Raw genomic sequence first — 16,420 nt, 5'->3', positions numbered from 1 at the left:
GAGCCCGAGCTGCCCGGCAGGCCCAGGCCTCCCCAAGCCCAGAGCTAGAGCCGCGGCCTCTGCTGGGTGCAACCTGACAGCTCAAAGTGGCTCCTGAGAAGACAGCACACCTGTGCTTCAGGTAACACCCTCCTCCACCCGCATCGGACAACGAACTCACCTGTCGCTCCAGGTGGACTCTTTAGTGCTCCACACCTGGTACAGACTGCTTGTGCCCATCACCTGTTCCCTTCCTCTACTTCTGGGGCTCACAAGGGCAGGAGCACAGTGACCTCCAGGTAGCCCTTGTCGCCTTGGAGCCTGCCCCCTGAGAGCCTCATTAGCATAAAGTCGCTTACTAACGGGAGCCCTCTCTTACCTGTCCCGTACTATACCTGCTTTCCAAAATCTGAACTGCTAACCCAGATCTGTTGCCAGTTCCATTACTCACCCACAAATCCAGCACGCAGGAGGTAGAGGCAGGAAGATCAGAAGTTCAAAGTCATCCTTGACTTAACATCATGAGTTTGAAACCAGCTGGGGCTATAGAAGATGCTGTCTCCAAAACCAAAACAAGACAAAAACCACACTTTCTGCCATCTTATTTTTCCAAACCTACTTTCTCCACCACTGGTCCCAAAAACAGAGACACCACTATCAACCACTGCCACCTGTTTTCCAGCCCCAGGCCCCTCCCTGACAGCTCACAAGTACATCTGTCCCCTGCTACCATGGGTATCTTCTTGGTACCTCTGCCCATCCAGTGCCTTCTTTTTTTTTTTTTTGCGGGGTGCCTTGTCCACTGAGAGCCCCACCTGTCACACCTTAGTGCTTGATGCTCCCAATGTCTTATCTCTACCATCCTCTGTCCCCACAATACAAGAGACTTCCAGTCTTGTTTTGTTTTGTTTTTTGAGACAGGATTTCTCTGTGTAGCCTTGGCTGTCCTGAACTCACTTTGTAGACCAGGCTGGCCTCAAACTCACAGCCTGCCTCTGCCTCCCAAGTGCTGGGATTAAAGGCGTGTGCCACCACCTCCCGGCTGAGACTTGCAGTCTTGCTGGCTCTGCCTCACGTTTCCTCACATCTGTGCCTCAGGTCGCAGATGTCCCTTCTCTTCCCCTCTTACATACCTACCCACCTATGTTTCTCACTTCACCTTTCCAGGCTGCGCATGGTCATTACCTGTACCTCCACACAAATGCCTAGTCCTCACCTGTGTGCCCCAGGCATCACCCTTCAGATCTTTCTTAAACTTGTCTCTGTTACAAGGCCTGTCTTTCTCAACACCCACCAAAGGGGACACAGAGTTCTGGGCAAACCGAGCACCCCAGAGGTATTCCCCTGGCTCCCTGCACCGGCGGCTCTACCTTCCTCTCTGTTTATTCCTATGCGTTTAATACTCTTTAATTCTTGGAGCATTCTGGGAGTCTGCTGACATCTCGACCTGCCCCTCTCACCTTCACTGTTCTGCCCTCTCAACCTGTTGCTTACACCTCGAGGCCCTGACCTTCAGCGCCTATCTTGTCTCCAGTCTCTGCTCCATCCCAGAAACACCTGTGCCTTCTCACAAGCCATCTCCACCCAGCTAGCTCCTTAGGGAACACTGGCCGTTCTTGGCTGCTTGAGAGCCATGCCTGTAGCGTTTGTTAAACATGTGTGATATGTGTGGCCAGCCACCTCCTCCTGCGTATCCGCTCCCTGCAGCTTACAGACCTCCCCTCAAGCCAGGCCTGGTGACATAGGCCTGTCATCCCAGCTGCTTCAGAGGCAGGAAGGTCAGAGTACAACCTGCCTAAGCAACTCTCACAATGAAAAAGTGAGAGGTGGGTTTTAGGGGTGTAGCTCGGTGGCAGAACACTAGCCTTACATGAAGGTATAAAACCCTGGGCTCAGCTCCAGGCACTGGGGGTATATCTATATGTCTATATGCATATATATATATATACATAGAGAGAGAGAGAGAGAGAGAGAGAGAGAGAGAGAGAGAGAGAGAGAGAGAGAGAGAGATATGCATAGATATAGAGTTTTTTTAATATTTTTGAGACAGGTTCTCTTTACATAGCCCTGGTTGTCCCAGAACTCACTTTATAGACCAGGCTAGCCCCAAACTCACAAAGATCTGCCTGCCTCTGCCTCTGCCTCTCAAATGCTGGGATTAAAGGAGGTGTGGGCCACCAGAGACAGGCTGAAGGTTAGGATATTTTAAGTGTCTGGGTGAGTGATGCCGCCACCACTGCTGGATGTCATAGCTGACTTTCACACACACACACACACACACACACACACACACACACACACACACACACACACACACACACACACCACACACACACCACACACACCATGCCTACCCTCACCCACCTTGGTGGTTAAGCTGATGGCGCAGTGATAGGCTGTCATCCACTGTCACACTCATCCTCGCGGGACCATTACAAATCAGGTGGCTGACTTGTGTTCCCATTTTGCAGAGCTCCAAGAGAAGAAATTCTCTTTCTGGGGTCCCAGAAACTGGGTGCTGTGAAAGAACTGAGCCAAATGGTAGCCGTGTGACTTCCCAGCCAAAGAGGTGCCTGGCCTCCCAGACTTTCCCCCAAGCTACTTTCCTACACAGACACACCCATCCATCTCGTCTCCTTAGCAACCCTTGCTTCTCCATCACTCAGAACCTCTCTTTGCCTTCCCTCTTGCCCTTGCGGGTGCCCAGCACTTGGTCACACTTGGCTCTTTACCGATGCTGACCCCTTCCCCCCAGAACCAAAGCTGCACCTCACATCCCCTCACTCTCACAACACACAGCTGCCTTGCCAGACACCCCACCCCTGTCCACAGGGTCCTCTGGTTTCTCTTCACCTGCTTTGGCATCTGCCACCGTCTCCCCATGCCATCTCTGTTTCATGGACCCCGTGTCCCCGTGTCCTGTCTCTTTTACTGTTTCTCCTTACCCCCTTCTTCTTCCTCCCCTGACTTTGGGGATATAACCCAGGTCCTCGTGCATGGCAGAAAAGAACTCCACCATTGAGCAGTACCCCAGTCGGAGGCCCGTCTTTGAGATGGGGGGGGGGTCTAAGGTAACTCAGACTGACCTTGAACTTATGAAATAGGCAGCCTCCACCTGCCAGGCGCTGGGATCACAGGTGAACACCACCAGGCCTGGCACCCAGCCCTTTTTAAGACAGGGCCTTGCTCAGTTGTTCAAGCTGCCTTTGAACTCACTCTTTAGTCCAGGCAGGCCTCCAGCTTGCCATCCTCCTGCCTCAGCCTTCCAAGTGTCTTGTCCTGCGGGCATGCGCTATCTGCCTTAGCCCCGTGTCTCTTTTTTTTTTTTATTTTTTAAGATTTTATTTATTTATTATTTATACATTATTCTGCCCCCATGTGTGCCTGCATACCAGAAGAGGACACCAGATCTCATAAAAGATGGTTGTGAGCCACCATGTGGTTGCTGGGAATTGAACTCAGGACCTTTGGAAGAACAGCCAGTGCTCTTAACCTCTGAGCCATCTCTCCAGCCCCAGCCCCATGTCTCTTTATATATCTGACTCCTTTATATTTCTCTGTGTCTCCTACTGTCTGTCTCTGCTCATCTTTTCACCTTTGTCCCTTGTGCTCCCCTCTGACAGCAGACACACTGGGGCCTTGAAATCATCCTGACCTGCATTGGAGTCCCAGGATTCACCACTCATTCTTGTCTGACTATGTCCAAGTTAGTGGGGGTCCCTGGCCCGGCCTCGGTTTTCACATCTGTGAAATGGGCAACCACAGCAGCTCTTACCCTACAGGTGGCGGTAAGGCTGGTGCTGAGGGAAACCATAGGGCCAGAGTCATGTAGGGAGTCAGAGCTCTCTCCCTGCATCCTCGCCTGGTCCCTGTCTCTTCTCCAGGCAGGGCTACCACATGGCCTGGTCCACAGGAGTGTGTGTGTACCGTGAGGAGAAAAGACCAGGAGGTAGACAGAGAAGTCCCATCCAGCAAGGCCTGGGCATGGGACTGGCGAGGGGCTGGGGACAGGGATCGATCTGCCTCGGCGGCAGTGCTAGGGCCAGGATTGCATCTTGTCACAATAATTTATTGCTCTCATCCTGTCTGATCGATGGCGCTGAATTAGCACCGTGCCTGATGCCCCTGGAGCCCCGAGCCTCCTCCAGCCTGGCCGGACCCTGTCCCTTATGGGATCCCCCCCTACCACCAGCAGTGCCGCTCCTGGCACCCAGCTCAGGCCAACCCAGGCCCCTTTGCTGGTGCAGGGACACGTTTGTTCCCACCACTGCCCCTTCTCCTTGTCTGTCTGAGCTTTCCCCTGCTTCCCTGACTGCCGGTCCTCCCGGTCGGTCAGTCCGGTCATCAACTCTGTTCCTAACTTTCAGTCACCCATTTTGTCCCAGGCTCCCTGTCTCCCTGGATCCTGTTGTTTTGGTCCCTCTGGCTCTTTTGCTAAGTCCCAAGATCCCGCCTAGGGTCCCATCTTGACTGTGTCCTCTCCGTTCACCTCTGCTTCTCTGATTTCCTGCAGTGCATGTGTCATGCTCCTACAGAGCCCATTAAAACGGTCAGTCCTTACCAGGCCCTACAAGAGAAGCCACAGAGCCACCAGGCCTTGGCGACAGGTTCTAGAAAACTGTCAATCTAGCCACTCTCACTGACAGCTCTCTGACAACATCGAACGCAGTTAGCAGATATTTTGCTCCACATCTGGGCACCCCCCCCATCCCCCGGCCCCCCCTCCCGCCATGTCTTTGAGGGACAGCTTGAGGCTTGAGCACTGATAGGCCTAGTTAGTGACTTAGTAGGACCACTGGGTATGTGGGGGGGGGGGGCGGGCGGGAAGGGGGAGTGTAGGGCTGGAAAGAGGCTAGGACTTGTGACAGGTAGGGCTAAGACAGTGGTGGGAACCAGGAGAGGAATGGTGGTCCTGATGTGGTGGTAAAGTCCAAGCAGGGGTCGGGGGGGTTGGGGGTTGGGATGGGCAGGTGGAAGGGAGGAGGCGTGGGCTTTGGAGTAGGGGTGCAATGGCCCTCAGGGAACACCAATGCCCCACAACAGAAGCTGGGTAAGGCACTGGAGAAGGAAGGAGCCATAAATCCACAGGGGGTGTGTGTGTGAGGTAGGGGGGGTGAGGTGGAGGACATGGGGTGGGGGGTGCCTACTACCCAGGAGTGGGGGGTGGCTAGTCCTCTGCCTGTCTCAGCTCTGTCTGTCTCCCTCATCCACTTTCTTGCCTCTGCCCTAATCCCTCAATTTTCCGCATCTCTGCCCCCTCCTCAGCTTCCTGTCTGATGGGGGTGGGGGTGCGGGGGGGGTGTTCTCTGGTACCCTGGCTTTCAGCTCTCTTAATTTACTTCACCTCAGCTCCTCTCCGGTCAGTCCCTCTTCCCTGATTTGGTCTCTCCTTGTCTCTCTGTCTCTTGTCTCTGTGGGCCCAGCTTCTTCCTCTATCTTCCTGGTCTGTGCCTCTCATTCCGCCTCTGGTCTCACTGCCCCTGTTGGCTCTTCGCTGCCCCCTCCCCCCGACCCCCTCTCTGTGTGGTGACCCTTCTTGTCCGTTACCAGCCTGCCACCAACCCCCAGCCTCTTCCTTCCATCGCTCAGGGTCTCCGCAAGGAGCTGCCTGGGCTAGGGGTTGCTCGAGCCTCCACCTCCTTCCCCTCCCCCAGTACTGTTTTGTAGGCGGGGTGCGTGGCACTGCGGCTCCTACCTCCCTGGGGACTCTCCCTCACCACTACCCCCACTGACATCGTTCTGCACGCTGGCTGCAGCCCTAGGGACGTCCATGCTGAGCCTGGCACTACAGGAGAGAGACAGACCCAAAGAGACAAGCATGGCACCAGACAGAGATACCCAAAGAGAGAGGAGGATAGAGACATGGCGAGGTGGGGCGTGGGTCTCCTCCATTCCTGCCATCCTAGGCACTAAACTCCTCCCTGTCCCTTGCCTAGGACCTCTTAGCCACCCCAAATCTCTACCAGCTAGACCTCATCCAGGCCTTGTGCCTGTCCCTGCAGTGAAATGAAGCCTTATCAGAGGTCCCCTCGTGTGTGCTTGTGTGTTGCAGCACATGTAAATATGGCATGCGTCAATTGTCATGCACATCCCCGGGCACAGGAGACTAGGTGTGTATGTGTGCGAGGTCATGGCCATGAATGTGGCAGTGGGACGTGTGTGGCGGCTCGGCTGTGTGTGTCTAGTGTGACTGTCCAGAACTCTGGGCTGGGCTGTGTTTGATGTTTCTGCATCATGTGGCTATGCTGGGGGCTGAGTGACCAGGACAGCCCGTCCCTGAGGGTGAGGAGGTAAGGAGACCGAGTCTAGAAAAGTGGTGGGAGGGCAGGGGGTTGCTGAGTAGGAGGGCTCACCAGGGAAGAGCAATAGGACATAGCTACAGAGGTCTCCAGACCTGTGTCACACCCCGAGCTGTGTGGCAGATTGTTTTCCATGACTGCTGTATCTCTGAGCCTATGTCTGTCCGACCCTGGCTTCGGACGCCGGTGGTGTTCTCTCTGTGTGTGCATGCAAATGCAGTAGGCTGAATAGGACGTTGGTTCACAGCAGTGTGTGCATGACCAGCCCTGAAGAATGCTAACAGCTGTGTGTGTGGGTGTGTGTGTGTGTGTGCACGCGCGTGCGCGCACACACGTATGACCTTGTGATTGTGCGGTCCTGTGTGGTTGTTGGATGCAGCATATATACACAGTGCAAACTTGTGCCCAATTCTCTGTCTATGATGACGCGTGAGAAAGTGTGTTTGGGTCACTGGGTCTGCCTCCCTGTGGATCTATGTATCACGAGTGACCCTATGTCATAGGCGGTTTCAGTTCTGGTATTTTGTGTGTTTGGCATCTGTGTGTGATGTGTGAGACGTGGTCCTGTATGCAGTGTGGGGATTAGCATGGACAGCATGCAGTATTGCAGCATTTGGAAGGTGGTATGTGTGTGGTTTGGTGTCTGTTTGTTTGTTTTGAGACGGGGTCTCTCTGTGTAGCCCTGGCTGTCCTGGACTCACTTTGTAGACCAGGCCGGCCTCGAACTCACAGCGATCCGCCTGCCTCTGCCTCCCGAGTGCTGGGGTTAAAGGCGTGCGCCACCACCGCCCGGCTCGGTGTCTTTGTGTGGTATGATTCCTATGTGGTCTGTATGTGTATAGTCGGGGGTGTGTGTGTGTGGGCATCCATGGGGATGTGTGCATGCGGTGTGTGCTGTTTTTGTGCATGATGTACTGCATGGTATATAGGAGTGTGTAGTTTTGTTTGTGGTGTGTGATATGGGCATGTGGTGTGTGTACAGCAGATTAATGGAGTATATATAGTTTGCCATACGAGTGTGTGGTGTGTGGATAATATGTGTGTATATAGTAGTGTGTGTGTGTGTGTGTGTGTGTGTGTGTGTGTGTGTGTGTGGCCTGTGTGGAGCATGCACATGGCATGTGGGGTACATGAGATGTGAAGTGTGGTACGTTGGCACAAAATCTCCCCCTCCCGAGGACTGGGCCAGAGCGTTTAGTTGATGTGTGCAGGGTGAAAACTGAGTGACATTTGTGGTAAGGGTGGCAGGTATTGGTATGACAGGCCCCCCCCCAGATCTCTTCTTTGCCAGGACAGCCATGGGAGCTCTTATGCCTACGGTGGGACCGTCCTTGAGCCTAGCTCTCTCTCTATAGTCCGGACACGGCGAGAACCTGAGTAGACAGGTATTTTGAACACGGCCACTCCTGTTGTGTGTGACTCCATATAGCCCAGCTCGGCACTGGGTGGGACGGGGTATGTGCTGCTTATGTGGGGTGATATAGGCAGGGGCTGGCAGCATGCCCATGGTCCAGGAGTACGATTTGGGTGTGTGACCAAGTGGCATCACTGTGCAACTCTACCATGTGCACTGATGTGTCCACATTGGCATGTGGTGTGAGGAAGGGTGTGTGCTCCAGGGCATGTGTGTGTGTGTGTGTGTGTGTGTGTGTGTGTGTGTGTGTGTGTTGTGTATGCTGGGGCAGTGGTGGGAGAGGGGTCTCGGGCCTCGTCTCTCTCCTCTTTAGACAGAGCCCCGGAGAAGATATGAAATTTAAAAAAAAAATCAATTTTCATTCCACTTGTGCAGATTGTGTTAAGGGGAGGTGGGGATGGGGGGGGGAGCTGGGTGAGGGATGAAGGGGCTGGGGGCGGTGTGAGGCCTGAGGCGGCTCCCGAGGCGGCCAGCGCAGCTTAGAGAAATCAAAACAACTGGTTAAACCCCAGCCCAAGGGGCTGGGGTGATGGGGTGAGGAGATAGAGGCAGAGAGGCCCAGAGGCCAGGAGGGACAGAGGCCTGTGTCCAGAGACAGAATGAGAGATGCTCAGAGATAGAACCTTCTAGAGAGGCACATAGAGATGGGCAACAAAAAGACCCTCAGTGACAGACAGACAGACAGACAACGAGGGGGACATGACTGAAGAGGGTATGAGGCAAGCACATATTTTGAACACAGAGAGAGAGAGAGAGAGACAGACAGAGACACAGAGACAGACAGAGACACGGAAACAGAGACAGAAAGACAGAGACAGACAGACAGAGACACAGAGACAGACAGAGACAGACAGACAGAGACACAGAGACAGAGAGAGGAAGCTAAAGAGACCCATATATAGGGTGGATGGCAAACCCACTGTGGCAGGAACAGTGAGGACGCTGGGGTGCAGTTGCCGCTAGGTGGGCCTATCTACACGGCCAAACCTAGCCCTTGGGTCTGAGTGAGACCCTCTTCTCTCTGGGTGTGTGTGTGTGTGTGTGTGTGTATGCTGTGCAGGTTTCCTACTGTGCCGGTCATCTTTGGGACCACTGTGGCTATATGTTTGTGATGAGTGTGGCCACACGAGTGTGCCATGTGGCTGTGGCAGTCTGCGCTAGGGGTGTTTTGTGTGTCTGGCTGTGTGCGGCCAGAATGTTACGTGTGTGATGGAGAGTCTCTGGTGCCTGTCTGTGTTTGCCGTTGGCTTGGCTGCGATGCTGTGCGTCTGAGTGTGTCTCTGTTTCTGTTTGACATTGTCTCTGTGTGCAGGTTGTGAGTGTCCCTTTGTGATTGAAGGTCTGTGTTTTCCGTATTTGTAAGCACTGGTGTGTGACCAGGCGCCTGTGTTAATATGCGTCAGAATCGTCAGATTGTGTGTCTGTTACTGTTGCACATGACAGTGCTGCCGTGTGCAACTTCATCGATGTGTGGGCTGTGCTGTATGTGGTTTGTGTGTGACTTGGGGATGTGTGTACCGTTCTGTTGATCTAGGCGGTGTGTGTTTTGAGTGTGTGTGATGGTGTGGAGGGGACACAGTGGTGGTGGTGTATGTGTGGCTTTGCTGGCCTGTGTGATGTGGCCTGGGCTGTGTGCTTGCAGTAGGTGTGGGTCTGTGTGATTGTATTTGGCAAGGAGCAGAGGGAAGCAGCCTCTGCCCTCCCAGCCCCTCTCCAAACGGCTGCCTCACTCGCGCGCAAACATTCAGTGCCATGGCTTCGGGCGCTAGAGATGGGGGTGAGGGGGGGGTGGAGGAAGCAAAATAAAATTAAAAATTAAAGCTTGCCCGGAGTCCCCATCCGCACCGTGCCGGCCGGTGGGGAGGGGCGCATGATACGGCTCCTCTCCCTCCTCAGCCATGGAGCTGGGGCTGTCTGTCCGTCTGTCCGTCTGTCCGGTGGCTCTGCCAAAGCTTCTGCCTGGCCCTATAGCCCCGGGCCGGAGGCCCTACTTCCTCCATGGATCGATCAGCAATCAATGGGGCCAGGGGGGTGCCAGGGGCACCATGAGATCAAAGGAGTCCCAAGAGAGGGACACTAGGACTGAAAGAGAGACATGGAGATGGGGACTTGGCAAGAAGCAGAGACTCGAACAGGCAGGCAGAGAATGTGGAGACCCAGAAATGGAGACTAAAGACCCAGGAACTCAGAGACAGAGAGAAGAGACTCGGAGATGCTAACAACCAGATGTGGGGAAAATGCTGGTCTCGGTGTAGACAGGGACCCAGCTGGAGGCCAGGACCCGGTCCTGGTGGGGGCGGGGGCCGGCACACACAGGACAGAGACTAGACACAGGAGAGATGGAAAAAGGTGGCGGCAGAGACAGTGAGAAGACAGAGATGTGGGGGTGGGGGGGAGCGTGGGAGCAGGGCCCGGAGCGCCGATCCCACGGCTCCTCGTTATAACGTGTCCGGAGGAGGCGGCGGGGAGTTGAAAGCGTTGGGAAGAGAAATCAAAACCAACACGGAAATGAGAGGGGCCAATGGGGGGTGGGGGTGGGGGAGGAAGGAGGGGAGGGGGGACCCAGAGAGGCAGAGGAAAGCAGAAGGGGGGAGTTAGAAGGGGGTGAGTGTGGGCAGAGAGATAGTGAGACCAGTAGAGACAGAGACACACCGAGAGGGGGGGCGGGGCTGTGAGGAAGGGAGGAAAGAGGAGGGAGAGGTAGACAGATGAGGGGGAGAGATGGAGAGACAGAGATAGGGGAAATCAGAGAGATGTGGGGGTGGGGGGTGAAGAAGGAAATGAGGGTAGGGGACTGGGAGAGGACTGTGGGAAGGCGGGGGGGGGGGGGGGGGAGAGAGACAGAGAAATGGAAGAAGGGATTGAGGGATGGGAGAAGAGAGTTGAGGAAAGATGGGGCGGGGGGGGGGGGGGGGGCCGACACTCCAGGTGGAGAGGAGCAGGACAGATAAAGAAGGGCTCCCAGAGAAATGGAGTTTGGGAAGGATGCCCATGTGCAGGGGAACACCCCAGGAGGCCAAGGAAGGGTTAGGGGGGCTGTGGGGAAATGGACACAGGACAAGAATATCCAGGGGTGAGGTGAGGCTTATGGGTGCACGGTAGCGGAGAGGTGTGGGATATCTGTAGCACAGTGTATGGGGGTGTGTGTTAAAGGGTGGGTGTGGTGTGGGGACCTCTGAGTGCAGGCAGGAAGGCTAAAGGATGCCTTGGCTGAGGGTGTCTGAAGGGGCAAGGGCTCACAGAGGAAAGGGTGAGGTGTCTAAGAAATGGGTTTCTGAGGGAGTGGGGATTTGAGGGGCCCTGTGCCGGGAGGAAGCAGATGCCTGGGGCAGCGGGGTGTCAGAGGACAGAGACTAGTCAAGGAAGAGGCTAGCTAAGTAGGGTATGCCAACCTGTGGGTGCTGGTATCTGAGGGGGAGGCTGGTCTGAGGGGAAAGGTAGCTGATGGGTAAAGCCAATCTGAGCGGACAGGTGTCTGGGGGAGGGGAGGAGGCTGTCTGAGGGGAGGGAGTGTCTGAGAAGGGAGGCTGGCTGGTCTTAGAGGGAATGCTTGGAGACTCTTCTTTGAGCAGCAGGTTTGAGGCAGGGGATTCATGGGTTCCGGTTGGGGAGCAGGTTTGGGTGGCTGTACTTTGGGAGGAAGGGAAATGACCACTGTGTGTGTGTGTGGGGGGGGGGCGGTGTAGGTCCTAGAAGGAGGTGCCTGATGCGGGTGGTGGGGGGGGGAGGCCAACCCAAGAGGAAAGGTTTGGTGAGCTGCAGGTTTGAGATGGGATCTGTGGGCTTAGAGGACAGACTGGGGCTGAGTGGTGGGGGCCGGGGGGGGGGTAGTGGTGGAGGGGGGAGGGTCAGGGTCTACTTGGGGAGGAATTAGGAAGGAAAGGCAGGGGCTCAGCCTGGGGCTGGGCCTGGTCTTCCCAGCCTGGTTAGCAGGTACCCAGCTCTGCTAGCTTTGAGCTGTCCACCGCTGCTCTGCAAGCCACAGAGGGAGCTGCCAGGGGGTCAGCCAGGTGGGGGCGAGTTTGTGTTTCCCAGAGAGAGAGAGAGAGAGAGAGAGAGAGAGAGAGAGAGAGAGAGCGATAAATCTGAAGTAGCTAGAGAGCCACACGCATAGGGAGTCAGGAAGATCCAAAGACCCAGGGACCGACCCCCCTACTCCCTCAGAGGTCAGGCGGGAGGCAGCATAGGAAGAGACAGTGTGGGGCATCAGAGTGGGTGGAGGGTGCAGAGAGTCTGGGAGTGGTGAATTGCAGGATTGTAGTGCAGAGGACCAGAGAGAACTGATGCTGAAAGCAGGGAAGGACAGTGGCTAGTTAGGGATGCTGGGACAGAAGGAGGGGAGAGAGTGGTCCAGGAGGGGCTGAGGACTGAAGGTAGCCAGGTGGGCTGGCATCAGGCAGAGGGCCTGGAAAAGGAGCCCGCCCCCCCCCACCCCCGCAGCACCCCATTGGCTGACCCGGTTCTTTCCTGCTGTCCTGGCTTCTGCAGGGCTCCCTCCACCATGGACTGCAGCTGCGTCTCGGATCTTCTCTTCGCCCCGCCTGCCCTGCCAGCTCTCTGGACCCCTGGTAACTGGCCTGTCCACCCTGGAGGACAGCCCTTCCTTATCTTTCCTCTTCCCCAGCTCCTCATGCGTGCACCTGTGAACCTGTCTGTCTGTCTGTCTGGGTCTCCATCCCGTGTCCCTTCCTGGCTACAAACCCTTTCACGAGAAAACTTGACCAGAAACTTCACAGCCTCTTCTCCCTGCCACCTGATGGCTGGGACACAGGGGTCAAGGGTCAAGGGTCTTTTGGAGGATGCCTGAGGTGTTGTCGGGAGGGATGAGGGATGAGGACTGAGGGCTGACATCTGGGATTTCTCCGCCATGTCCACCTAGCTTGTGCGTACTGAGGACCTGCTTCTTGGGGGAGGGTGCGGGGAGGGGGGAGCGGGGGAGGGCAGAGCCCAGAGCTTTAGGCTAGGCATGAGGGAAGGGAGGGGAGGGACACAGCCTAAAGAGAGAGGACGCGGGGGGGGGGGGGTGTGCTGTGCGTGGTGCTTAAGCCAGTGGGCATGCATGGGCCACTAATAAGAAGGAGTCTTTGAGACCTTCTGTCTGGCTGCTCCGAGTTTCACTGGGGGGCGTGTACGCATGCATGACCCTTTGGTCCTGAAGGGGGTCACAGAGGGCAAGTGTCTGTGGGGGTGGGGGGGTGGGGGATGGGGGGCATCTTTGTGTGCCTACTCATACATGGACCTGACAACAGAGTGATTCCGGATTCTTCATTCTAGGCTCATGAACGTATACTTTCAGCACCTGCCAGCTTGTGTGTGGTGCTCCTGTTTTGATGGTGGCCGTGGTGGTGGTGGGGTTAAGGAGGCTTTGCCTGTCTCTGGTAGTCTGTGGCATTCTCTGTGGGTGTCTGAGGTCTATTTTTCAGAATGTGGGGTAGAGGGGTCCTGGACCTGGAATATTGAGATCTGGACTTGGTTTTTTGGGCTGTGTCTCTGGGTGCCCCCAACTGCTAGGTTCTGGGGTTGTTCACCACATCTGCCTGGCAGTGGCAGGGTCCTCTCCCTGTCGGACCCCCCCCCCCCCGCCTTTTTTGTCTTTGGTTGTGCAGACATGTTTGTGATGCTGTGGCTTTCCCAAGGAAGTGTGCCTTGGGGAGGGATAGGCCAGGGTCCTTCTAGACTGCCCGCTGTTGGTGGCATCTGAGGCAAGAATGGCTCAGAGATTAAAATTCCCCTTGGCGAGAACTGCCTGCCCCTTGGCAGGTAGGACATCACCTGTTCATTTACACACCAGAGGGCAGCCCTGGGTGAGAGCCTGCTCCTCTTTGCCTTGTGTCTCTGGACCCTCAACCCAGAGAGGGCAAGGAACTAGCCCCTTGGCTACACAGCAACTGGATACAGGGACCCTGGCCTCCCAATTCAGCACCAGGGTCCCTCCCATAATCCACCCTTTCTCCGATGGCTTCCTTAGCCTCTCTTTCTCTTGTACAGCTCCAGCTTGCTGGAGCAAGGCCAGGACCCTCTACCCGGACCCTGCAAAATATACCTCAGATACCCACTGAGAGTGCCACAGACTACCAGAGCAAAGCCTCTTTACCCCCACCAAATCAGGGCAGGGGCACACATGCTGGCAGACACTGGTTGTATACATGCATGGACCAGAGTCCAGAATTGTTCTGTGGTCCACTTATGCTGGGGTCATGCCACTCTCTGGGCAGGCAGGAGGAGACAGAGGATGAATTTAGGGTGTGGCCATTGGAAGCCAGAAAGACCAGGAGTGGGTAAGAACTCCGCTCCTGCCGGGCATGGTTGGTGCACATCTTTAATCCCAGCACTCGGGAGGCAGAGGCAGGTGGATCGCTGTGAGTTTGAGGCCAGCCTGGTCTACAAAGTGAGTCCAGGACAGCCAAGGCTACACAGAGAGACCCTGTTTGGAAAAACCAAAGAACTTGGCTCTTGGCCTCTATATGCATATCAGGGCCAGGATACTCCTCCCAGGGTAAAGAGAAATGCCAAGAAGTGTGCCACAGGAGTGCAGACACACAGGCCTGAGTGTGGTTCTGGAAAGTTCCTTGGTTGTCACTGTTAGCATGCATGTGCCCATCACGGTCTCACTGTCTCTGTCACACCAGTTGTCAGCTGGGCTGTTGGGCTCATGCATGCTTTCGTCACATACTTGTCAGTGGGTCTCAATAGAGGCCTTTGGTACGTAATTGCGCATGTTGCAATGGGCAAGCAATGTTGGTCCCCGTAGCTTAGGCTAGCCTGTACCTGGCGTTAGCTTTAGTGGCCCCAAGCAGGAGTGAGGTGATTGGGTGTGGTCATGTCCCACAGAATAACACGGCAAGTGGGTATCTGTGTAATGTGCTGTCTGCCATGGGCACCTACAGTTCTGGGCCTTCGGCTGGACACACAACCTCACACTGGACAGCTTGAAGACGGGAGCAGGTGCATGGGGGAGGGGACGCACCGAAGGTAGACAAACAGGTGCATACAGGGCTAGGTGTGTGTGGCAAGGTGTTGCCAGGGGAGGACGGGCAGGAAGACCTTAGGGAATGGGTAGATCACAGGACACCCCACAAGGTAGCATGGTTAAGGGTGATCACTGCAGGGGGTGGGACCTTTCAGCCCTGTCCTGAGAGACAGCCATGGATGCAGGAAATGGGTCCCTCTCAATTCCATCCTCCCCTCCCTCAGCTCCCTCAGCTGAACTTGCAGGGGATGGGGCATGGGGGACCCCAGGCAGGAAGGGCACTGCACCAAGGCGTGTTGGGAGCACAAACCTAGGGGCTTTTTCTAGCTGTTTAGGTCACTTGGAGAGCAGACTCAAGCAGGGTGGGCCTAAAGAGTAACTCACTGACTCTTTAAGATGCTCCTCAGAGACCAAGCAACTCAGGTTACAGAATCCAGTAAGATGGGGACTCTCCCCCACCCCCCCCCCCCCCCCCCGCCCCAGCCGCCCCTGCCAGCAGCTCCCTAACCTTCAGGCCACTCCCTGTCTCCTGCCTCCAGGGTTTGCCTTCCCAGACTGGGCCTACAAGCCGGAGTCGTCCCCTGGCTCGAGGCAGATCCAGCTGTGGCACTTCATCCTGGAGCTACTGCAGAAGGAGGAGTATCAGGGCGTCATCGCCTGGCAGGGGGACTACGGGGAGTTCGTCATCAAGGACCCCGATGAGGTGGCCCGCCTCTGGGGCATCCGCAAGTGCAAGCCCCACATGAACTATGACAAGCTGAGCCGGGCCCTGCGGTGAGGAGAGGCTGTAGGCCAGGCTCTTATGCGTGTTTTCTTCTCTCCCTTCACTGTCCCTTCTGGTCCCCCACTCTCCTCCAAAAAAGTGGGGGTACTCCCTCTGTATCCTAGGACTGAATTGGCTCCCAGTACTTCTGAGTGGAAACTGGGTCGAGGGGGGCGGGGTTAGTGACAAAAACTTGAGCGGGGGTGGGGGGCTACTGCCTCACCCCTCCCTTGCCCCACACCCCCAGCACCCCCTCACTCTCCCTCTCACAGCTATTACTACAACAAGCGCATTCTCCACAAGACCAAAGGGAAGAGGTTCACATACAAGTTCAACTTCAGCAAAGTTGTCCTTGTCAATTACCCGCTGTTGGACGTCGCCGCAGCCGCCGCCGCAGCCGCCACCACTCCAGGCTCCCCGCTCTTGCTGACCCCTGGTCCCTTTGCGGGAGCGCCTGGGCCAGATGCTCCACCCTTGACCCCTGAGGTGAGTTTGGATCCTGAGGTCTTAAGGGCTGGGAGAGGGGTGTCTGGTGTCACCTCATGGTAATCCTCTCTCCCAGAGGGGACTAAGCACTACTGCCTCCTCCCCTCCTTCCCTTGCCAGACCCTGCAGAACCTCTTCTCTACCCCACGCCTAGGAGAGCCAGGGGCTCGGACACCCCTATTTGCACCAGAGACGGATAAACTGCGTTTGGACAGCTCCTTCCCATTTCTGGGTTCCGGTAAGGGCCTGGGGGCGGAGATCTGCACAGGCAGAGAGAGGACTACCGAAGACAGAGAGGGATGTGTCCGTAGTCTATGTGCGGGTACACGGGTTTAAAGGCTAGGGAGGGGACGCACGTCAGTGTTCACACAAAGCTGGGTACCCTCACCGCTGCAGCAGCCTGGTGTGCTGTACGTAAACACCAGCAATGCCAGTACAAGGGACACAGAAGCTGGGAGAGCGAGCTCAGCGGTGAGCTGGGCTGCCAGACCCAGCATTCAGGAGGCCGA

The 16,420-nt window shown here is 56.0% G+C and overlaps 1 protein-coding gene across 1 annotated transcript; it reads left to right on the top strand.

Moving 5' to 3' along the window:
- Positions 1-5,841: 5,841 nt before the first annotated feature.
- LOC127203233 (ETS domain-containing transcription factor ERF-like) lies at positions 5,842-16,386 on the top strand. The gene is made up of 5 exons (XM_051162027.1): positions 5,842-5,849; positions 15,146-15,436; positions 15,698-15,911; positions 16,032-16,149; positions 16,337-16,386. The coding sequence occupies exons 1-5, from the start codon at positions 5,842-5,844 to the stop codon at positions 16,384-16,386; spliced, it is 681 nt and encodes a 226-aa protein (XP_051017984.1).
- Positions 16,387-16,420: the final 34 nt, after the last annotated feature.

The sequence above is a fragment of the Acomys russatus genome, chromosome 19 (assembly GCF_903995435.1).
Source record: "Acomys russatus chromosome 19, mAcoRus1.1, whole genome shotgun sequence".
Lineage (NCBI taxonomy): Eukaryota > Metazoa > Chordata > Mammalia > Rodentia > Muridae > Acomys > Acomys russatus.
Note: the sequence above shows the minus strand (reverse complement) of the source record. Positions and strands in the feature narration are given on the sequence as shown.

Coding starts and splice junctions, on each gene's coding strand:
- LOC127203233 (XM_051162027.1), top strand. Junction 15,437..15,697: donor AAGCTGAGCCGGGCCCTGCG/GTGAGGAGAGGC, acceptor TCCCTCTCACAG/CTATTACTACAACAAGCGCA. Junction 16,150..16,336: donor CTTCCCATTTCTGGGTTCCG/GTAAGGGCCTGG, acceptor CGTAAACACCAG/CAATGCCAGTACAAGGGACA.